The following is a 23,073-nucleotide window of genomic DNA, read 5'->3' on the forward strand; positions in this document are numbered from 1 at the left end:
CGGCCCGGCAGTTCCCGATTTCCCAGCGTGGACATCTACACAGAGAGGTCAACGCCGAGGTCTGTGGCGCAGGTTTGCCGAGCTGGCCCGCACAGCTGAATGCTTTATGTCCGAATCGACCAATGGGCTGGCGGCACCCGGTTGCCAAGGATACGGGGCAGGCGGAGGCGGGGTCTGAAGGCGAGGGGCGGGGCCGGGGCGGGGCTTATATAAGCGGGCCGCGGGCGGAAGGCGGGGCGTGGGGTCGGTGGCTGCTGGGCGCGCGGGGCGCAGGCCGCGGGGCCGGAGGCGGGGGGAGCGAGCGAGCGGAGGCGCCGAGGATCCGGTTCACTCGCTGGGGAGACCTATGGGCCGAAGCCGTGTAAATGCGTTTTAAGGCGAGTGCAGGGAGTGGCTTGGGGAACCCCAGGGAGCGAGCGCCCGGGGCTCCGGTGCTGACCGGTGTCCGGGCCCCTTTTGCCCCCTCTCAGCAGGGGCCTCGGCTCCGCAACTGCCACTCCTCCTCGGGGTGTTGCACAAGTTTCGAGGTCACCGGCGACCCCCCCTAGCAGCGCGCCTGGCTCTGGCCCCCGCGAAGGAGGACGGGGCTTGGTAAGGGGGTTCGGGGGAGGGGCGGGGCGGGACTTTCGCCCTGCACTCGAGAGGGGTTACCCGGATAGAACCTCGGCTTTCAGCCCTTGCCCGGGAGCCCGCGGACCCCACCCGCTGTGTGGCGACCCCTCCACCCCCCCCCCCCCCCACCGTGCACGCTTAGAATGATGTAGCACGGCAGGACCAATCGTTTACAAGCGGGAAACTGAGGCCCCCAGAGCAGTCACGCTGCCGAGAGGGCTCGCCAACCTCTCAGCTCCAGTTCTTCGGCTGAGAATCTCTGGGCTGGGCCACCGGCGCCCCCTTTAGGTGGGCGTAGCCAGGACCAGGGGGGGCATCCTGGAAACTTGCACACCTAGGTTTCTCAGGTTTCTTCCTCCGTTGTTTAATCCTTTCCTTTCCAATCCAGACTTTTAGAACTGGAAAGGAGCTCCGAATCCATCCATCCCTTTTACAGATGGGGCAGCTGAGCTCGGGCTGGCGTGACCTGGAGGCATACAATCCCATTGCGGAATCCAAGATTCCTGACCCATCCCCACTCCTCCCAGTGAACCTAGCCCCCCTCTCCCCTCCCAAGTGTGTGCTGGGGAGGGGAGGAAGAGGGGATTGGGTGTGCCTAGATTGGGAGGTGAGCCTGCGCGTAAAGGTTCTTCCATCTCAGCCTCCTCTCCCCCACCCACAGTGTGTTGCATACTTTCTAAGGCGGCTGAGGCGGCAGTTGCTGCCGGGGCTCCATCCAGCCAGTGGCTCCTGGTCGGCATGGCAGGCTACCTGAGTGAATCGGACTTTGTGATGGTGGAAGAGGGCTTCAGCACCCGAGACCTGCTGGAGGAGCTCACTCTGGGGGCCTCCCAGGCCACCACGGTGAGGAGCTGGGAGTGGGGATGGGCATCTGTCCAATCCTCTGGAAAAGGACCCTTCATCCTATAACACTCACTTATATAGCATGCAACCTTTGCTTTTGCAAGAGACAGGCTAGTTTTATCTCCACTTCCTTGGACCTTGCCCCCAAATCCATCGAGTCTCCTGCCTTGATGAACAGCCCCTAACTTTGCAGTTCAGAAATCTGTGTATTCTCTCTCTCCGCCTCCCACCTCATCTCTAGGTATTACCAAGCTCTCTGAAGTCCACTTCCTTAAATAACCCTCCAAGCAACTCACATAGAACTTATCTTTATAGCCCAGTTCCAGTCTCCCTAAGGGCCCTCTGACCTCAGTTTCATTCCACCCCCTCCAACTGTATTATACATAGCCCTCCTCAAAATCAGAATTCCTTGGCAGTTCCCCATTGCTTCAGGATCAAGTCTGCCTCATCAAGTCTCCATCAGCCTCATCCCTGCTCCATTCATGTTTCCCAGTGATGAGATACCCTTAATTCACATGCCTTTGCCTGGGGCTGTTCCCTTAGTCTGGAGCATCCTTCTGCTGGCCTCTCCCCTTTACCCATTTGTAGTGTTCCTTACTTCCCATCTGTGTTGCAACATCTTGGCTGCCCCAAGGAGGTTTTATATTTTCTTTTTCCATAGCCCCTAATACCTTTTATTTAAGTGCAAACCTAGCATTTGTTGAAGGGACTTGTAATTAGTTAAGCGTCTATGTTCCTCCAGACCCAAATTAGAGCTAGATCTCTCTCTGGTCTTCTCTGTCCCTTACCATCACCCCTGGCACCAGTGGATACCAGTAAAAATATGTTAATGTGCAACAGGGAGGGTTGGATAATATGGTCTCATCCACCTCTTCATCATTCACACTCAGTGTCAGCCACTCTGTGATGCCCAGTTGACCACAGTGGCAGTGGGATGAGCACTTGTATGTAAATTCCAGAGGGTTGTGGGCCACAGCTTCTGCCTTCCCCAAACTGACCTTTTTCTGGACCAGACAGATGGCTATACTATTCTAATACACATATGCTTTGAAAGCAAAAAATTCAACAGTTAGACGGGCACCAGTGGCTCACACCTGTACTACTAGCTACTCAGGAGGCTGAGATCTGAGGATCATGGTTCAAAGCCAGCCTGGGCAGAAAAGTCCCTGTGAGATTCATCTCCAATTAACAAGACTCCTCTCCAATCAACCACTCAAAAAAAATGAAAGTGGTGCTATGGCTCAAGTGGTAGAACACTAGCCTTGAGCACAAAGAGGCTCAAGGACAACACTCAGGCTCTGAGTTCAAGCCCCACAACAGAGAGGGGGCAGTCGGGACAGTAGTCCTGAGAACCTTCATGACCACTTGCCTTTTGGGCTTGAGGAAGAAGCATTTGAGCTGAAATTTGAAGGTAGATTGGGATTTCTCTAAACCCAGCAGAGAAGGCTTAGAGGTGACAATGTGATCCAGTATGAGTTTTGTCTGTGTTGGTAAAGAAGGTCTATAGTGCAAGATTACAGAGCCTTGAATTCCAGCCTGAGGAGTTTGCCTTCTATCCTCCTGGAGGCTTGAGGAACATCCTCCCCCTTCAATGACAACAGGCTAGAGCTGAACTGGGGGGAGGGGGGGGGAGCATCTATAGGGAGGGAGCTGGGTGTGTGTGGGGGGTATGTGTCTCACATCCATATGCCTTTTGTATAGGATAAGGTTGCTGCCTTCTTCGTGGCTGACCTGGGTGCTGTAGTGAGGAAGCATTTCTGCTTTCTGAAGTGCCTGCCTCGAGTCCGGCCCTTTTACGCTGTCAAGTGCAACAGCAGCCTGGGTGTGCTGAAGGTCCTGGCTGAGCTGGGGCTGGGCTTCAGCTGTGCTAACAAGGTGAGCTCCTGACCCCACCCATGCACTGACCATTAACGCTGACAAGTGTAGCCTTGTTGCTGTGGGTGGATCCTGGGGAACAAGAGTGACCTGCAGTTGGCCACTGTCCTTTAGGAAGGCCACCCACCAGGAGGAGGCAGCAGGGAGGAAGGAGGAGGAAAAGCATATAAAATCTGTCAGCCTTGACGGTCCAAATTGGATCCTGTATATCCTTAAGTAGAAAAAGTAGAGGTTTTAATTTTTTTCTTTAAAAAAATTCAGTTGGAAGTTTTAATAGCTATATATGCTATTTTAATTAAAACAAATACTTCTAAATTATTGTTTTTTAAAATAATCAACCATGTGTATTTTTCTTAAGTAATCCTTGTACAATTCTTTTTTGGGGGGATCCAGTCATGGGGCCTGAACTCTGGGCCTGGGCACTGTCCCTCAGCTCTTCAGCTCAAGGCTAGCTCTCTACCTCTTGAGCCACAGCGCCACTTCCGGCTTTTTTCTTTTTGCTTACGTGGTGCTGAGGAATCGAACCCAGGGCCTCATGCATGCAAGGCAAGCACTCTACCACTGAGCCACCTTCCCAGCCCCTCCTTGTACAGTTCTATTGCTGTTGTTGCTGCAAATTCTAACTTGATTTCTGCTGTTAATTAGAGGTTAATTTCTTACTGCTGTCTTTTGTGGACTTCGCTTACATATTGTGACTCAGCAGTCATTGAACTAGGGTGTTGTAGCTGACTCTGCTTGGGGGAGGGACTGCTGTAGAGCCAGGCAGACCTTGAGTTGAATGCTTGGTTCATCTACTTTCCTTCGGTCCTTACTAGATAAAAAAAAAAAAAAAGCCTTGATCTATGAAGTTTCCTCAAGGTACAGCTTTGGGTACGACTCATTTATTCATTTAGCAAATAATCACTAAGCAAATAATGCTGCCAAATATATACTAGGTGAGAATATAGGCTAGAATAAAACCAATTTAAAAAAAGCCTTTCCTTCTTGGAGCTGGTATTCTAAAGAATAAACAGACAGTGAAAATGTATAGTGTTATAGGTGGGAAGCAGGGAATGCTGAATGACAGTTTGATCCAGGAAGGCTTGCCAGGTTTGAATATAAACCTAAAGGAATCAGGAGGTCAAGCCAGGTGGAGAAGTAAGGAAGAGCCTGCCAGGTAGAGGAACTAATAGATATAGAAGCCTGAGGTTGAAGCAAGTCTCTAGGCAGTGGTTTGTGACATTGGCACTGCCATCATTCACAACTTGTCATGATGGTTCTGAGGCAATCCCCTTTTAACTCCCAAGTTGGTAGTATGGCTTAGATGTTGTGAGGAGGGTTCTAGGAAGTATTCCCAGAGGAGAAGGGAGGAGAGCCAGCCAGGGAAGGATGACAGGGCTGGAGCCACAGCTGAGGGACAAGTGTGTATAAGATAAGAAGCTCAGAATGTGTAAACTAACCTTTGCCAAAGGCCGAATGCTTTTGCTCTTTGCTGTTTATAGTCTATGAGCCTCCTCTTCTGGCCCTGGCTTTCTTACAACTTGTTTCATGTGTCTATTACATGAAAATCTGTGAGGCACTCAGAGGAGACTCTGCAGAGCCAGAGCTTTACCCTCTTTTGCTGCCTTCCATGACCTGGTGGGCCTCCCTGCAGAGTTACAAGGGACAGTATCCAAACCCCACTAAGTAGAATCCTGGTGAATGGCTGGTCCTCCAGTCTCAGGGACTGGCTTCCTAAGGGCACAGCTATTGGGCATAGAAGTCATTGAAGACAGTAGGGGACAGTAGAAGCTTCTACTGTTGGTTGACTGCAGCTGCTGGGCCTGGCACTTTGCCAAGCCTTTTCTGTGCATGATCTCACTTTATTCTTGCAAAAACCCCATGAGGTGATTACTGGGATTCAGACAACAGTTCTGGGAAGATACATTGAACATAGAAGGGAAGGCAGAGATTGAGTGACTCACTAGGGTTATGCAGTGAAAGGTGACAGCCTTAATTTACCAATGTGGTCCTCTCAGCCTCTATTACTGTTGTCTTTTCTAAGATCCTCAGGAAGGATGTGGCTGAGCTGGCACTTGTCCAATGAGGGACACCTTGCCCTCATTTTACATCAAGGGCAAGAGGCCTAAGCCCCATCCCTGGAGTGGGGGTATGCGGACTTTTTGGTGCAGTTACTAAGATAAGAGATGGCTCCTGGAACTCCCTTGCCCCTTGTGCTGGAGAATATGGTAGGCAAATGCTTTCCCACTGGGCTCCATCCCCAGGTACCTGAATTAGAACTTTTTCTAATAGGGTATGTCTGCCCTCTTGTGGCCAGTTTTAGTGATTGGTCATGCATAATGGCACCACGGCTTTCTGGATGTTGACCAATGAGCTTGGCTTGATCTAAGGCTCATGGAAGGACAGACACACATTGGACAGACTCCAGGGCTAGAGACACAGGCTATAGCTTGGCAAAGGGACGCTGGCTTACCAGACCTCTTTCCTGAGTAACTTGTGTCATCCATTTCACCCACCTCCACCCCTTGCTCTTTTTTGCCTAGGTCCCTTGCCCTTCTCCCACTTAAAAACAAAACAACAAAAAAGCCTTCCTTGGATAACAGCTGTCTCCAATACAAACACTCCTTCCTTGTTACCAAACTCAGCCCTGCTTCTCAGCCTCTACTCTTACTCCTCCAACGAATTTCCTCTAATCAAAAGTACCCAGGAGCCTCTAGGATTCAACAAATACTTTATGTTCAACAGTAATTGTGAACTATTCAACTAATACATGGATTCATTCACCCACAGAGAAAATGAAACACTAGCTTTATATCTCCATAGATAATCACACATCGTGGGTTTGGTGGGTATATAGCACTTCAAAATACACAAAATGTCCAGAGAAAGTATTTAAAATATTTTGGGATTTTGTAACATTCCTGGTGTGCATCATGTTCCAGCAGGTTTTGGAGCTTTGCCCATGTGGATGTGGATGGATTTGGACCTGGGCTGAAGGACAGTCCTTGATTTTCTTCATCTCTCTTATCAACATTCAGCAGGACATTCTTTTTTTTTTTTTAAGTACTTAATAATAAAATACACTCCCAGTTTTAAAGACTAAAGTAGTACCTAGGATGAGCGTGAACATTGCTCCAGATCTGCCTGCTCCCCCCCCCCCCGAGACTCTCCCCTCCCCCCCCCCCCCCCCCCCCCCCCCGCCACTGAGGCTTCCCATAGGGCTCACATTCAAGTTCTGACCCCCACAGCACTGTCTTTCCCCCACTTCCAATCACACCTTGGTCCACCTGTCTCTCATTTTGTTGTACTGCATCATAAACCCTCCCTTCATACTTTTGACTACTTGTCATTCTGCCATGGATCAGAGTCCATTTTTGACTGCTGGTATTCCCCACAGCCTGAACACTGTGTACAGTCCAAGACCCTGGCTGCTTTCTTCACTTGTTTGCATCATACAGGTCAATGGATGATCGAAAGATATCTGCCACTGGAAACAGATCTGTCAGTTACTTTCTCAGCTATGCCATTATAAGCTGTGTAACTCTGGGTAGTAACTTAACCTCTGTTAGCCTCAGCTTCCCACTTCATATGATTATGAAGATTGAATGAGAGTGTAGATGCAATTTCTGTGCAAAGAGTGACACATAGTAAGCCTTCCTAGAATGATATGCTTATTTACTAATCAAGGCCCAATCACAGCCTCTCAGTGCCATCATTGCTCTTTTCACTCACTGTGCAAAAAACACATTTGCCAAATCACCCAAACTCTGGATGGGGGCACATTTGCCTCAGGGAAGTGAGCTTTATGGCCATAAGTCCAACCCTGGAGATGGGCATTTGTGTCCTCCATGTTGTTCATTGACTGTCATCACAGGCAACAGACCCAAGACAGGTTTTTCCTCTGTGAAATGTGGCCAGATAATACTTCCTAGGATACTTAAAGGAGTTATTAAATAATGCATATAAATACCTGGTGCTGAAAAGTTACCAAATCCAAATTCATCTTAGGGTGGTTACAAATGGCTCTTCTGTCTCCTACCATGTTTCAAGACTGGCTCTCCTGACTTGTCTCCTTATTCGTGGTGAGTCAGACCTTGGTATGGACATTGCTTTTGCCAGGTAGCTGCTTCATAGCCTTAGCATGTTTCTTTCTCTGTAGAATAGAGCTTATACCATTCCAATAGGTTGCAAATCCAGTGTTCCCCTGATTTGTCCTATCCTAGCCACGCACATTCACTTTGGCACATCTGTGGTTGCTTTCATGCCACCATGGCCGTTAGGTAGTCATGGCAAAGACTGTATGGCTTGCAAAACCTGCAACATTAACATGAGCCCTGTAGAGAAAATTTTCTCTAGCATTGAGGAACTTCCTGAGACTACACCCCTCCCCTCATTATCTCTGGCCTTATAATGCAAAAAACAAGCTGCACCATGTCCTATAAAGGGAGGAAAGGCTGGATGTGGAGCTCGGGGGGGTAGAGCATCTGCCTAGCATGCATGAGGCCCTGGATTCATCCTAGGCACCACAAATAAACAAGCCAGATGCTAGCAGCTCACATTTGTAATTCTAGCTACTCAGGAGGCAGAGATCTGAGGATTTCAGGTGGAAGCCAACCCAGGCAGGAAAGTCTATGAGACTTTTTTTAAAAATAAGTTTTTTATTGTGAAAATACTGTACAGAGGGGTTACAATCACATGAGCAAGGTAATGAGTACATTTCTTATCAAGCATTGTTGCCTCCTCCTTTGTTTTTCCCCTACCATCCCTCCCAGCTCCACAACTACATTCCCCCTCTCCCGGGAATGACCAAAATGCTGGAGGTGGAGGTATGACTTAAGTGGTGTAGTGCTCCAGCTTTGAGCAAAAAAGCTAAGAGAGAGCATGAGGCCCCAAGTTCAAGCCCCACTACCAGCACAAAAACAAAACAAAAACAAAACAACACAGAAAGGTGAGGAGGAAGAGGAAGCCCTGGGGAGAAGGCTGTGTGGACTCACCCAGCACAGCTCCCCATACAGCACAGACCTTGGGAACTGAGTTGATCTGTGGCAGAAATACTCTTCATCTTGTAGACTTTGAAGTATACCAAATAGCATTGTGATTTCTTTACTTAATAAGTTAATAATAGTTATATGTTTGTAGTATGCACATGATGTTTGGTGATTGGTTTTTTTTTTCTTTTTTCTTTCTGGTCCTGGGGCTTGAACTTGGGGCCTGGGTTTGTCCCTGAGCTTCTTTGGCTAGCGTTCTACCACTTGAGCCACAGCATCACTTCCAGCTTTTTCTGAATGGTTTATTGGAGATAAGAATCTCACAGACTTTCCTGCTCCCAGTGGCTACAGACTGTGATCCTCAGATCTCAGAGTAGTTAGGATTATAGGTGTGAACTGCCTGTGCCTAGCTCACACATGATGTTTTGATATATGGATAAGTTGCTGAGTGGCTAAATCAAATTGACACATGAATGAATCACATTTTGTTGTATTTTTGTGATGAGAAAACCTAAGTTCTTTGTTTTTAGCAATTCCTAAATATGTAGTACTCTGCTACTACCTATTGTCACTATCATGTAAAGATCAGTCCTAAACTTATTCCTTCTAGCTGGAACTGGATATTCATTTACTCACATCTCCTCATGACTCCACCTCCCCTAACAGGCAATGACTGTCCACTCTGCTTCTCTGAGTTTGACTTTGTAGATTCTGTATATAAGTGAGATCATGTAGTTTTGGTCTTTCTGTGTATGGCTTATTTCACTTAATTTAATATTCCTCTAGATTCGTTTATGTTGTCACAGATGACAGAACTTTCTTCTTTTTCAAGGTGAAATATAATATTCCATTGTGTGCATGTACTACTTTTTTTTTTTTCTTTTTTCTTTTGCCAGTCCTGGGACTTGAACTCAGGGCTTGGGCGCTGACCCTGAACTTCTTTTGCTCAAGGCTAGCACTCTACCACTTTGAGCCATAGCCTCACTTCTGGCTTTTTCTGTGTATGTGGTGCTGAGGAATTGAACCCAGGGCTTCATGTATGCGAAGCAAGCACTCTACCACTAGGCCACCTTCCTGACCCTGTACTACCTTGTTGTTTTTTTTTTACCTTTCTTTATTCCTTCTCCCCCTCCCCCTCCCCCCGCCTTTTTTTTTTTTTTTTTTTTTTTGTGAGCACTAGGGTTTGAGTCCAAAGCTTCATATTTTCCAGGCAGGCACGCTACCACTTAAACAATATCCCAAGTCCTTTGTACTTTAGTAATTTTCCAAATAGAGTCTCATTTTTGCTTAGGCTACAGTGGATAGCGATCCTCCTGTTCAAATTTATCACATAGGATCACAAGTGCATATCATTATACTCAAATTATTGCTTGAGATAGGGGCTTGCTAACTCTGCCTGGGCTGGCCTTGAACCTTGAGCCTTCTGATTTATGTTTCCCAAGTACCTAGGATTCAAAATATGAATCACAGGCCTAGTTCTTTTATTTAGCTTTTTTTTCCTTTTCTTTTTTTCTCTTTCTTTCCTTCCTTTATTTCTTTTCTTTCTTTCCTTCTTTCTTTCACCAGTCCTGGGCACTGTCCCTGAGCTTCATTTGCTCAAGACTAGCATCCTACCACTTGAGCCATAGCACCACTTCTGGCTTTTTCTATTCATGTGGTACTGAGTGCATGCTAGGCAAGCACTCTACCACTAAGCCATATTCCCAGTCCAGATTTTTATTTTCTTTACTGTTTATTTTTTTCTATTTTTGAGACAGTCTCATGTGTAGTTCAGGCTGGCCTTGAGCTTGCTATGGGCTTGGGCTGGTCTTGAACTCCCTATTCTCTTGCCTCAGCCTCCCACTATGCCTAGCTATACCACATTTTCCTTTTATTTCTTTCCTTCCTTCCTTCCTTCCTTCCTTCCTTCCTTCCTTCCTTCCTTCCTTCCTCCCTCCCTCCCCCTCTCCCTTCCTCCGTCCCTTCTTCCCTCCTTTCTTTTCTTTCTTTCTTTCTCTCTCTCTCTTTTTTTTTGGGAGGGGGGGTCTGGTCGTGGGGCTTGAACTCTGGGCCTGGGCGCTGTCCCTCAGCTCTTCAGCTCAAGGCTAGCGCTCTACCACTTGAGCCACAGTGCCACTTCTGGCTTTTTTCATTTTTGCGAATGTGGTGCTGAGGAATTGAACCCAGGGGCTCAGGCATGCAAGACAAGCGCTCTACCACTGAGCCATCTTCCCAGCCCCTTCTTCCTTTCTTTCCTTCCTTCCTTCCTTCCTTCCTTCCTTCCTTCCTTCCTTCCTTCTTCTTTCTTTCTTTCTTTCTTTCTTTCTTTCTTTCTTTCTTTCTTTCTTTCTTTCTTTCTTTCTTTCTTTCTTTCTTTCTTTCTTTCTTTCTTTCTTTCTTTCTTTCTTTCTTTCTACCAGTCCTGGGGTTTGATCTTTTTGCTCAAGCTAGTGCTCTATCACATGAGACACAGCTCCACTTCCAGCTTTATTTTTGGTAGTTTAGTGGAGATGAGTCTCACAGACTTACCTGCCTGGGATGGCTTCAAATGGTGATCCTGAGATCTTAGCCTTCTGAGTAGCTAGGATTAATAGGTGACTTTTAAAAAGATATCTGATAATGAATATACTGATTTTGTTAGGATGTGATTTTTTTGGCAGTATTGGGATTTGAACTTAGGGCCTCATGCTACCTATGCAGATACTCTTAACTGCTGACCCATGTCTCCAGCCCTGATTTTTTGCTGGTTATTTTTGCTGGATTGTACCTTAGTGCAATCTACCCTCGTTAGAATTTGTAAGATAGGTAGCTAGGCTAATAGGAACACTCCAGCTTGCCTGGCTCTTTGTTGAGAAGGAGGTCTCATAGATTTTTTTTTCTGCCCAGCTAGGCCTAGAATTGCTATCTCAACAATCTTAACTTCTCAAGTTGCTGGGATTATAGGTGTCAGCCAGTGGTGGCACATAGCATTAGAATGTGATGTTTTAAGGCCAAGGAATTATAATAATGTCTATTTGCCCCGTATTTGCTGTGAGCTGGCTCCCTGGAATTGTGCAGTGCACTCCCCATGTGCTGTATGTAGCCTGTCAGAGAGTGGTGGCTCACAATAAAGTCCTAATGGTTGTGACTCTAAAGGGCTACCCATTTGTTAGGGGCCTCCCCAGTAGCAACTAAGACTTTACCCCTTTATGTGTGCTTCGTTGTGCTCCATGGTCCAATAGGCCCTGGTACCTTCTTACCACTGTTCTTGGGACCCCACAGGCAGAGATGGAGTTGGTCCAGCGTATTGGTGTCCCTGCCAGTAAGATCATCTACACCAGTCCCTGTAAGCAAATTGCACAGATCAGGTATGCTGCCGAGCATGGGGTACAGCTGCTGAGTTTCGACAATGAGATGGAGCTGGCAAAGGTGGTGAGGAGCCACCCCAGTGCCAAGTAAGCCAAGAACTACTCAAACGGTCGGGGGGGTGAGGGCAGTGGAGTGAAGGGACCCAAGGAATGAATAGAACATGGGGAGGGCATAAATGGAAAGCTGCAGAAGCAGATGCATGGGTGTCAGGAACAGCAGGGGGCATCAGAGGGATAAGCAGAAATTTGCTGTGCCTCAAATGTGCCGTGTGTGTGTGTGTGTGTGTGTGTGTGTGTGTGTGTGTGTGTGTGTGTGTGTGTGTGTGTGTGTGTGTGTGTGTGTGTGTGTGTGTACACATTATGGGGAAGGGACACAATGGATGACACACTGGCCATGGAGCAGGTACCTGAAGCAAATAGATTCTGGAATGGTCTAAGACTGGTCATCTTGCTCTGGCTATGGCTTTTACTGCTTCCTTGGCACCCTGGGGACCCAGAGAGGGTCAGGGGTAGGTTGCATGGTGGCCTACTCTGGTTCACCCAAAGCAGCTTCCATCATTAGGGCCCACTGTGGGATTTTGATTCCCTTCATCCATTGTGAGTTTGAAAACTGCTTGGAGTGGAGCCAATTTGGAGGATTGGACTGTCTAGAGGAGACCTGATGGGGCTGGGGTGGTCAGGGGCGATGGGAATGGGTCCTGGGTTGTTTAGAGACTGGGTTGAACAGGACTTAGAGATTAACTGATATATAGGTAGAGGAGGGAGCAGGATTTCTGTGTGCCCAGTAGGACCCGAGCCATGTGGTTCACAGTCCTGGTTTCTCAGGAGATGTGGCAGGAGTGGGACAAGTGGGGCTTACCCTCTTCCATGTACTGTGTCTCCTCAGGATGGTTCTGTGCATTGCTACTGATGACTCTCGCTCCCTGAGCTGCCTGAGCTTGAAGTTTGGGGCACCACTGAAATCCTGCAGACACCTGCTTGAAAATGCCAAGAAGAGCCACATGGAGGTGGTGGGTGTGAGGTGTGCGCTGGGAGCCCTCCCCCACTCCCACCCACACCACACCCGCTGTCTCTTTCCCGGGAATTAGTCATGCTGCATAAAACTTTTCCCCCAAAGGTTGGGCCTGGAATTCTGTCAGTTGGGAATTTCCTCTTTTTTGAAAGGAAGTTTCTAGATGTTCCCCTGCCCTAGCCCCACAATCCAGAAGGTCTTGCCCATCCCGCCCCCCCATCCCTCCATCCCCTCTCCATCCCCCCCTCTAGTCTCTCTGTCCCCCTCCCACACCTGGCCTAGAGGGAGTTGAACCAGCTTATAGGCAAAGGTTGTACAGCCAGGCTCTGGAACTGCCTCTTTTTTTTTCTTTTCAAGGATATGGAATAACAATGGTCAATTATATAGCTTCATTTATTTAGTTTAGTCATTATTCATTATTCATTTATTCATTATTACTTCCCACACTGCTGAGAGTCTCATCTCCATCATTCCACAGCCTGTGCTACAGGCACTTATCCTTGCTTAGTAGAGAGGGAGACATGTAAAGGTCAAGCTTCGGTGGCTTGTCCAGGCCTTACACTGACAGGTACTCCAAGTCTGGATACCCTGGCTCTCCTTCCAAAAGTTTCTCTCTCAGGGAAGCATTGAAGGGTAGAAGGAGCACCAAGTGCCTCCTGTCTATTCCTCACTTGCCATATGGCTCTTTGCCACCCATTTAATGTGTTAGGCGTCAGTCACTGTACCTGTAGCATGGGCACATTGTCCCATGTATCTGTTCAGGGCTGAGGTGGTGGCACCTGGGGCTCTGAGACTATTCTTCCCTTCCCAGTTTTCATGTTGGCAGTGGCTGTCCTGACCCTCAGGCCTATGCTCAGTCCATCGCAGATGCCCGGCTTGTGTTTCAAATGGGTGCCGAGCTGGGCCACACGATGCACATTCTGGACCTTGGTGGTGGCTTCCCTGGCATAGAGGGAGCCAAAGTGAGACTTGAAGAGGTAATCCTGGGCTGGAGTCTCTTGCTGGGCTCTTTGGGTAGGGAGTGGGGAGAGGTTTCAGGGCAGGGAGAGTAGAATGATTTTAGGCCCTACCTTGATTGTGTTACCACTTATTAATCCTGTTGCTATCGCTGAGTAAACTGGAACTCATAGAGGTTTCAGTTGCCTGACACCACCAGCCCATGAACTTAGCCAGCCTATATGAGGCTTAGCCAATATATGGGCATGTGACAATGCTCCTTGAGGATCTGAGTATGTCCTATTCACCCTCTGACAGGCTAGGGAGAAATCTAGTAGAGAAAGGAAAACCCACCTGTGAGATGAGGGTAAGAAAAATGTGCAATAGCAGTCCCTACTGTAATTACTAGGGGCACAGCTCCTTAGAAACAGGCTGCTTCTAAAATCTCCACATTTAGGAACTGACCATCTGAGACAATTCAGGAAAGGATCTAAATAATTAGCTTCATGGCTCACTCCTGTAATCCTAGCTATGGAGGAGGCTGAGATCACAGTTCAAAGCCAGCCTAGGTAGGAAGTCTTTGAGACTCTTATCTCCAGTTAACCACCAAAAAGCCAGAAGTAGAGTTGTGGCTTGAGTGGTAGAGCACCAGCCTTGAGCAGAAAAGCTAAGGAACAGTGCTCAGGCTCTGAATTCAATCCACGCTGGCTCATACTTCACACACACACACACACACACACACACACACACACACACATACACACACACACACACACACACACACACACACACACACACCCATGACAAAAGAATATACACACAGCCAGGCACTGGTGGCTCATGCCTGTAATCCTAGCTGCTCAGGAGGCTGAGCTCTGAGGCTCTGCTAGCCTGGGCAGGAATGTCTGTGAGACTCATATCTTCAATTAGCTACCTGAAAACTAGAAGTGGCACTGTGGCTCAAGTGGAAGAGCACTAGCCTTGATCTGAAGAGCTCAGGGACAGCGCCCAGGTCCAGAGTTCAAGCCCCACAACTGACCAAAAAAAAAAAAGAATATGCACACAGTTCCCATCATATTTATAATAAAAATTGTGCTTGCATATTGGGCATAGAAATAATTAATAGAACTACTCTTTTAAAAAGTCCACAATGTTTAGATTTATCTGGATAATAGAATTAGAAACATTTATCTTTTTATTTATCTATATTTTAATTTTTTCTATAATGTATTATTAACTGGTTATTTGTGAAAGAATGATCTACATCATGGCTTCTGGAATCTGGTCCCCAAGCATTACAGTAAGTGCCCCTTCCCATTGTGGGGTGTTGAGGAGGGTATCCACCAAGCCCTGTCCCCCTTCTGCCTTTCTGGCTAGCTGTCCCCAGTTACCAGCTGGGCCTTAGCAGCTGCCAAGTTCTTCCTAAAATCAAAACAACTCTCAAGAAATAGACTTGGATCTGTAGCAAGTCTGCAGCAGAAACACCACATTTCAAGCACACAATTGTTCCCCACCCCCACCAGATTGGTTCTGTGATCAATTCAGCTTTGGACCTATACTTCCCTGAGGGCTGTGGTGTGGACATCCTTGCAGAGCTGGGACGCTACTATGTGACCTCCGCCTTTACTGTGGCAGTCAGCATCATCGCCAAGAAGGAAATTCTCCTAGACCAGCCCGGCAGGGAAGGTAGGTATTTGGTGGGCTGCAGAGCCCTGTTCTGCCCTGAGGCTGGCCACAGAGGGGTAGGGGGTAGTGAGCAGTGTCTGGTTTTGGGTGCAGTGACAGGTTGGGGAAATCTGGGTAAGAGGACTTGCTGAAGGGAGCTGTATTGTCTTTCCTTCTCATCCTCAAACAATATTTAGCATTTTTTCTCTAGGTGTGTTCAAATTCTGTGCAGGTTGAGATCAGAACATTAGGGAGGTGAGATACTCTTTTGATCCCATTTGACAGATGGGGAAACAGAGTCAGAAGGAATAGAAGTGAAATGATTAATAGCCAATCAGAGGTGAAGCCTGCATTTGACCCCATATCTATCTTCTCTGTGAAGTACAGGCTCAAAAATCATTATATTTGTTTAAGTCCATTTTACAGATGACAGAATGTAGGTTGGGAGAGGTTGAGTCACCAACTCAAGGTCATTCAACTGGTAAAGAATAAAGTTCAGGGCATGCTGACTCAGAACTGTGTGCCCCACACTGCCAACATCAGTGTTCCTCCTTGCCTGCTCCAGGTAGATTAGACCTACCTGAAGGATCTTTCAGAAGCTTGTGAGTGGCAAGTGTCAGGGAATCTGGTCTCTTAGCTGAGGGGGATGGGGGAAAATAATAAACTTGTGTAGAGGGGTGGTGGGCTCTAGTTAGAATGGTGTGTGTGTGTGTGTGTATGTGTGTGTGTGTGTGTGTGTATGTGCACAAGCACATGCACATGCATGTGTACATGTGGGTGCACATATTGACATTCGTCTAGCCATCTCTATAGACCTAGGAGACTGTCCTGTCTAGTCCGCCCAGGAGCCAGGAAACCTGGCTTCTTGTTTCATAGCATTTCCTGTTATGTGCTTCGTTCTTGGAATCTTGTGTCTGGGCAGGCCTGCTCTTCTGCCTTTGCTGGAGCCTTTAGGGGCTCAGGTGCAGAGGAGTGTGTTCTGGCAGAGAGTTTTGGCTGCAAAGGACAGTGTTCCCACTGTGGCAGTGAACCCTTGTCACTATGATGGCCGTTGGTGAGGAAAAGGCAGCTCTGTTGCTCTTGCTGAGCCACCATGGTTCCAGCGACCTACTGCCAGGCCCCTCGCTTTCTGCTTGTACTCCTCCTGTCACCTCCCTTCCCTGCAGAGGAAAATGGCTCCACCCCCAAGACAGTTGTGTACCACCTTGATGAGGGCGTGTATGGGATCTTCAACTCAGTCCTGTTTGACAACATCTGCCCTACCCCCATCCTGCAAAAGGTGAGCCTACCCTTATGGGTCTCTTTACATTGTGTGTGTGTGTGTGTGTGTGTGTGTGCCTTTCAATAACATCTCGTGCTTATATCTCATTCTGTTCATTCTCTTCAGAGGAGCAAACTTAAGGCCTTGACATGCTAGGCAAGCATTCTAACACTGAGCTACACACCAAGCCACATATTTTTACTTTTTTAAAAATTAGATACAGGACTGAGGATATAGTTTAATCATAGAGCACTTGCCTGACGTGCATGAGGCCCTGGGTTAATCTTCCCTCAAAAAGTAGAAAAAAATTGACAGAAAGAGGCTAGGTGTGGTGCATGCCTATAATCTCCATCTTCAGGAGGCTGAGGCAGGGGGATCTTGTCTGGTATTTGATGCCAATCTAGGCTTCACAATGAGATCCTTTCTCAAAAAAAGAAAAAGACAACAAGGTTAAATATTATATTTCCTTTTATTCTTTTAGAAAATTCATTTTAGGGGCTGGGAAGGTGGCTCAGTGGTAGAACGCTTGCCTTGCATGCCTGAGGCCCTGGGTCGATTGCTCAGCACCACATAAGCAAAGAAAAAAGCCAGAAGTGGTGTTGTGGCTCAAGTGGTAGAGCACTAGCCTTGAGCTGGAGAGCTAAGGGACAGCGCCCACCAGAGTTCAGGCCCCACGATCGGACCCAAAAAAAAAAAAAGAAAAAAGAAAATTCATTTTATTTTGCTTTCATAAAGTTGGGATCATATTGTTCTGAAATATATATATGTGTGTGTGTATATATATATAAATAAATATATATATATATATATATACATATATATATGGATTGTAATTATTTCCAAGTCATTAATCTTTCACAAGTTTTTCCATTGCTACATAGTATTTCAACCAATGTGACTCTAGTGGTTGGCCATTTGGTTTCTTGTTTTGAGCTTTGTGAGTCTGGGGACATACAACTTTGGTTACTACCCTGGGGGTAAATTCCTAGAAGTAAAAGAATGTTAATCTGTGATGAGTTTTTCATATTGGTAGGGGAACAAGAACAACAAAACAACAAAACATTCCTGGGTTTCCAGTGGCTTTAGTGGGAATCTTAAGAGGGAAAAATTGGCTATGTTGTTGTGTTTTCATAGCTCTATGTCTTTGAAATCAGCTTCTCCTGGGAGAGCTCTTCTTACCCCTCATCTCTCTGTGGGGGGAGAGGGGGCAGGGGATGGGGGGGGAGGGGGGGAGGCTGTGTCCCTCTACTTCTTCTAGGGGCCTAGATATTATGCATCAACATAGTGGGTCCTCATTCCATAATTAAATATGATTATTCAGTTTTCTACTCAGACACACTACACCCTACTGGCTACATTCTTTATATATCCTATATCCAACAGGCCACACCATACCAAAAAAGGGACTGGACTAGTCTGGGCCAGCCAAGCCCAGCTGGTAAGCAGGCAGCAGCTCTCCTCCTTGTCACCCTCTTCTCATTTGGTGCCATCTCTGACTCCACTCTCCATTCCTTTCATCAGCGGCTCAGAAGAGTAGATCTTAGTCCCTGCCTACCAGTGCCCCAACCCACTTGTGAGTTGTCCTGCCAGGGGCTACGCTTTAACCAATCTCTAGACGGCCTTTCTGGCTTGAGTACCAGGAAAGATGCTCCTGTTCCTTGTGGTTTGTGCTGTGCCTTCTGTGGGTGACCTACCTCAGTTTACTCCTTTGGGCTGTCAGACACTCAAAGCAATGGTTACAACAGATTTGGGATCCTGTTTTTCCTTCCCAAGGACTTTGATTTTGGATTTATGGTGTGAAAGGTTGCGTTAGCTGGGTGCCAGTGGCTCGCACCTGTAATCCTAGCTACTTAGGAGGCTGAGATATGAGGATTACAATTCAAAGCCAAGCTGGGCAGGGAAGTCTGTGAGATTCTTATCTCCAACTAAACACCAAAAAGCCAGAAGTGGTAGAGTGCTCCCCTTGAGCACAACAAACAAACAAACAAAAGCCTCAGGGACAATGCCCAGGCCCTGAGTTCAAGTCTCAGGATTGACCCATGTTTACATGCAGGTCCATGGGCACGCGCACGCAGACACAACACACACACACACACACACACACACACACACACACACACACACACACACACACACACACACACACACTATGTAAGTAACTTAAAACCTTCAGGGAGGGCTGGGAAGATGGCTCAGTGGTAGAGCGCTTGCCTTGCATGCATGAGGCCCTGGGTTCGATTCCTCAGCACCACACAAGAAGAAAAAGCTGGAAGTGACTGGTTCAAGTGGTAGAGCGCTAGCCTTGAGCTGAAGAGCTCAGGGACAGCGCCCAGGCCCAGAGTTCAGGCTCCACAACCGACAAAAAAAAAAAAAAAAAACCTTCAGAGAAGTTTTAAAAAAGTAAAACCCTCTCCAACACTCTGCCCTGATGGAAGTCCTTCCATATCACAATCCCTTTTCTGTCAGCATGCACAGGTAGGGCTTTGTGTTTTTCACCACACATATGTGAAGGCTAACATTAGGGTGTACCTATGGTAGCAGGTACTGTGCTAAGCACTGGGCATGACAATTACTCTCTTCACATTTGCCAAAATCCTTTAGAGTAGACCCTATGGATCATTTTACACTGAGAAAACTGAGTTCAAAAAGGTGAGTTACCTTGTTTAAAGTCACATCCTTAATAGGAGGTGATGCTTGTTAACTACAGCTTGTGAGCCCTTGGGGGCTCATGGCTTAGTCATCTCTGATTATCTGTCTGGTGCCAGAGAAAGCTCTTAACTCTTTTCCTATAGACCTACACCTTCCTATAAAGTTGCTGTATCATTGGGCATTTAAGCATTGATTGCTCTCTTTTTTTCATGTTATTTTTATTAGTCTTCCACCAATATTCTCATGAATATTGCTTGTGTGTTCTTTGCTAATCTTCCTGCCTAGATGGCTTATTCTACATGGTAGAATGAATGTATTCATTTAAAAAACTATTTTCATATGATGAGTCCTTGAATTATTACCAGGTGTTTCCAGCTGATCTTCCCACAATCTTAGTCTAATATGTACTGTAACCCCGTGTACCTTTTTCACAATAAGCTCACAGGCATTGCCTCCTGTGACCTTTTATTGATGGACAGTGTATCTGAAAGGTCATATTTTAGCACAACGCAGGTCTTTGATAAACTAAAGCATTTTGTTTTGGTTATTGTTTTGTATGCTTTGATGTCAATTTTTTTTAATATTTTTTATTGTGAAAATACTGTACCGAGGGGTTACAATTACATGGGCAAGATAATTCAATGGCTTTTTTTTTTTTTTATATTCCCTGTTCTTCTAATTTTTTCTTGCCAATCCTAGGGCTTGAACTCATGGCCTGGGCACTGTCCCTGATTCTATTGCTTAAGGCTAGCACTCCTACCACTTGAGCCAGAGCACCACTTCTGGCTTTTTCTGTTTATGTGGTACTAAGGAATCGAACCCAGGACTTCATGCATGCTAGGCAAGCACTCTACTACTAAGGCACATTCCCAGCTCTGTTCTTTTAATTTGAGATGTCTTAAAGTGACTTTTGTTTTTTATATTTTTTAAACAAATAGAGAAGATCTTGGAAGGGTTTGCATGTGTGTTTCATGTGATAGTTGATAGTTTTTTCAATCTGTTCATTTGTTATTCTAGTTTTGTGATTCTGATATACAATTATGTTATACTATCATGTGGTTTTTTTTTTGTGTGTTTTTTTTTTGGGTCTGGTCGTGGGGCCTGAACTCTGGGCCTGGGTGCTGTCCCTCAGCTCTTCAGCTCAAGGCTAGCGCTCTACCACTTGAGCCACAGCGCCACTTTCGGCTTTTTTCTTTTTGCTTATGTGGTGCTGAGGAATCGAACCCAGGGCCTCAGGCATGCAAGGCAAGCGCTCTACCACTGAGCCACCTTCCCAGCCCCACTATCATGTGTTTCTAACTGTACTCTGAGTAACTAAGTTGTAAAGATATTTGTCTCACTTGTGTTATTCAAGTTGTAAATTATGTATGCATTACTCCAGTGTTTCTTGTTAAGGAAATAGAATGTTTACTGGAGAAAATTTAGCACAAACAATAAAATTAAAGAATTTATAAATCTCACTGGTAGCACATAACTCTGAAAATTTATCTTGATTCCTTCTTTTTAAAAGGTGTTACAATCTGGACACTGGTGGCTCACACCTGTAATTCTAGCTACTTAGGAGGCTGAGATCTGAGGATCACAGTTCAAAGCCATCCCAGGCAGCAAAGTCCATGAGACTCTTATCCCCAGTTAACCACCAAAAAGCCAGAAGTGGAGCTCTGTAACTCAAGTGATATAGAGCTAGCCTTGAGCACTAAAACTGAGAGGCAGTGCCCAGGCCTTGTGTAGGGGCACACACACACACAGACACAGACACACCAAAAAGTATTATAAGTACATATTGTTTTCCAAGAGGTTAATTTTATAAATTTTCAATAGTTAGGGCTTTCTACTCAAGATTATACTGCATTTCTTCAATTACTAAGATTTTAAAAACCTCTGTAAAAGTTATTTTCATGCAGGGACTTCACCGTTTTTTTTCTTCCCTTCTCCCTCCCTTCCCTCCCTTCCTTCCTTCCTTCCTTCCTTCCTCAGGGTCTCATACTTGCTAGGCAGGTACTCTACCACTGAGCCATACCTCCCACTTTTCTCTTTTTCTTTTTAGGTTGGTCATAGGGCTAGAACTCTGGGCCTGGGTGCTGTCCCTGAGCTCTTCAGCTCAAAGCAAGAGCTCTACCACTTGAGCCACCGCACCACTTCCATTTTTTTGGTGGCTAATTGGAGATAAGAGTCTCATGGACTTTTCTACCCAGGTTGGCTTTGAACTGTGATCCTCAGACCTCAGCCTCCTGAGTAGCTAGGATTACAGGCATGAGCCACCAGCACCCATCTTTCTCTCTCTCTCTCTTTTTTTTTTTTGTTCCAGTACTGGGGCTTGAACTCAGAGCCTAGCTCTTTCCTTGTTAATTGGACATTAAGAGTCTTATGGACCTTCCTGCCCAGACTAGCTTCAAACTACAATCCTCAGATCTCAGCCTCCTGAGTAGCTAGGATTACAGAAGTGCTACCAGGGCCTGGCTTTCTAAATGAGATTTTAATTACAAGGTTTGGTTCTATATTAACCCCCCCTTTTTTAATATTGCCTTGTTCATCACATTTTTTAAAAAATATTTTTAACACTTTATATATGCAAAATTTATTAGGAATTATTGATTTATTTTTAGAAGTTGGGGGATTAATGAGGAAATGTATTAGGTCCTATATGGTTTTAGTGTTTGATTTTATTTCTTCTGGGGAACTATTCTCATTTTAGGCCTCAAAGGAAAGTAACTGGATTAGTGCTGGCTCAGAATTCTGTTCGTATAACTATGTCAGAACTTGCAGCAAGTCATGTCCCCTCTGAGTTTTCTAATCTCTAAGACCAGTTGTGCAAGTGTGCTGCCTTACCTCTTAGATAGGATGTGAAGTTGTAGTGGGAACGCTTTATAAATGAGGAAACCCTGACCCTTTTCACCGAGGGGCCCAACGTGCACATAATTAGGCATGTTGTTTAGTTGCCTTCAGTTGTCAGACTTGTAAACAAGGCTGAGATTATCATCTTTTTTTTTTTTGCCCTGGGGTCTGAATTCTGGGCCTGTACGCTGTCCCTCAGCTCTTCAGCTTAAGGCACTCTACCACTTGAGCCACAGCTCTGCTTCCGGCTTTTTCTACGTATGTGGTGCTGAGGAATTGAACCCAGGGCCTCATGTATGCAAGGCAAGCACTCTACCATTGAGCCGCCTTCCCAGACCCTTGTTGTCATATGCTTTGGAATATTTTTTTTTAAATAGTGGGTTTAAATAGTGAAAAGGAGCCTTGCATACTGGTATATGCCTATAATTCCAGCTACACAGGAAGCAGAGAAAGGAGGATTTTTGTTTGAGACCAGATCAGGCAAATGAATGAGACCCTATCTAAAAGGAAAAAAAAAAAAACAACCTAAACTAAAAACTAAAGATGAAGGTGTAGCTCAAATGGTACTTTTTGCCTAGGAAGCTTGAGACTGAGATCAAACCCCAATACTTCCAAAAGGAAAAAAAATAGTAAAAGGGTAGATTGGCTTTACTTTTTCATAAAGTTTTAAAATCTTATTTTTATACATTTTATTTGTACCACTAATAAAAAAATGACAGAATGCTGATGTATTAGAACTCCAGGGTGCCTTTTCTCTTTATTGTGGGAGAATATTAAAGCCTGTTTTCTTAAACATCCTTGTGGATACATTTATAGAGTGTTTCTTTCCTAAACCTTTAAATGTTAGCTTAATGTTTCTTAATGATGGCAGCTAAGGGAGATGATTCAGAGAAAGCAAGATTAATTTCACTCATTATCCAAAAGCTTGTAACAAAAAGAACATTAAGTTAAATGAACAGTATTTGTTTCTCTCCCCTTCCTGGAACAGGAACTTGACAAGCATAGGAACCTTAGTTTTGTTTTTTTTTTTTTTTTGGTCGGCCATGGGGCTTGAACTCTGGGCCTGGGCGCTGTCCCTCAGCTCTTCAGCTC

The 23,073-nt window shown here is 45.9% G+C and overlaps 1 protein-coding gene across 2 annotated transcripts in view; it reads left to right on the forward strand.

The window, feature by feature from the left end:
- The first annotated feature begins 222 nt into the window (after positions 1-222).
- Azin2 (antizyme inhibitor 2) overlaps positions 223-23,073 on the forward strand; it is a 31,659-nt gene continuing 8,808 nt past the window's right edge. Inside the window, exons 1-9 of one of the 2 annotated variants that reach the window (XM_042680803.1) lie at positions 223-377; positions 471-591; positions 1,274-1,455; positions 3,157-3,330; positions 11,538-11,710; positions 12,510-12,644; positions 13,447-13,612; positions 15,095-15,257; positions 16,403-16,515. In XM_042680803.1, coding sequence (XP_042536737.1) covers positions 1,351-1,455; positions 3,157-3,330; positions 11,538-11,710; positions 12,510-12,644; positions 13,447-13,612; positions 15,095-15,257; positions 16,403-16,515 — 1,029 coding nt within the window. In that variant the 5' untranslated portion in view covers positions 223-377; positions 471-591; positions 1,274-1,350. The remainder of the gene's footprint in view (positions 378-470; positions 592-1,273; positions 1,456-3,156; positions 3,331-11,537; positions 11,711-12,509; positions 12,645-13,446; positions 13,613-15,094; positions 15,258-16,402; positions 16,516-23,073) is intronic. The other variant, XM_042680812.1, reaches the window with a different exon arrangement.

Source organism: Dipodomys spectabilis, unplaced genomic scaffold (genome assembly GCF_019054845.1).
Source record: "Dipodomys spectabilis isolate Male_0828 unplaced genomic scaffold, ASM1905484v1 ptg000002l, whole genome shotgun sequence".
Lineage (NCBI taxonomy): Eukaryota > Metazoa > Chordata > Mammalia > Rodentia > Heteromyidae > Dipodomys > Dipodomys spectabilis.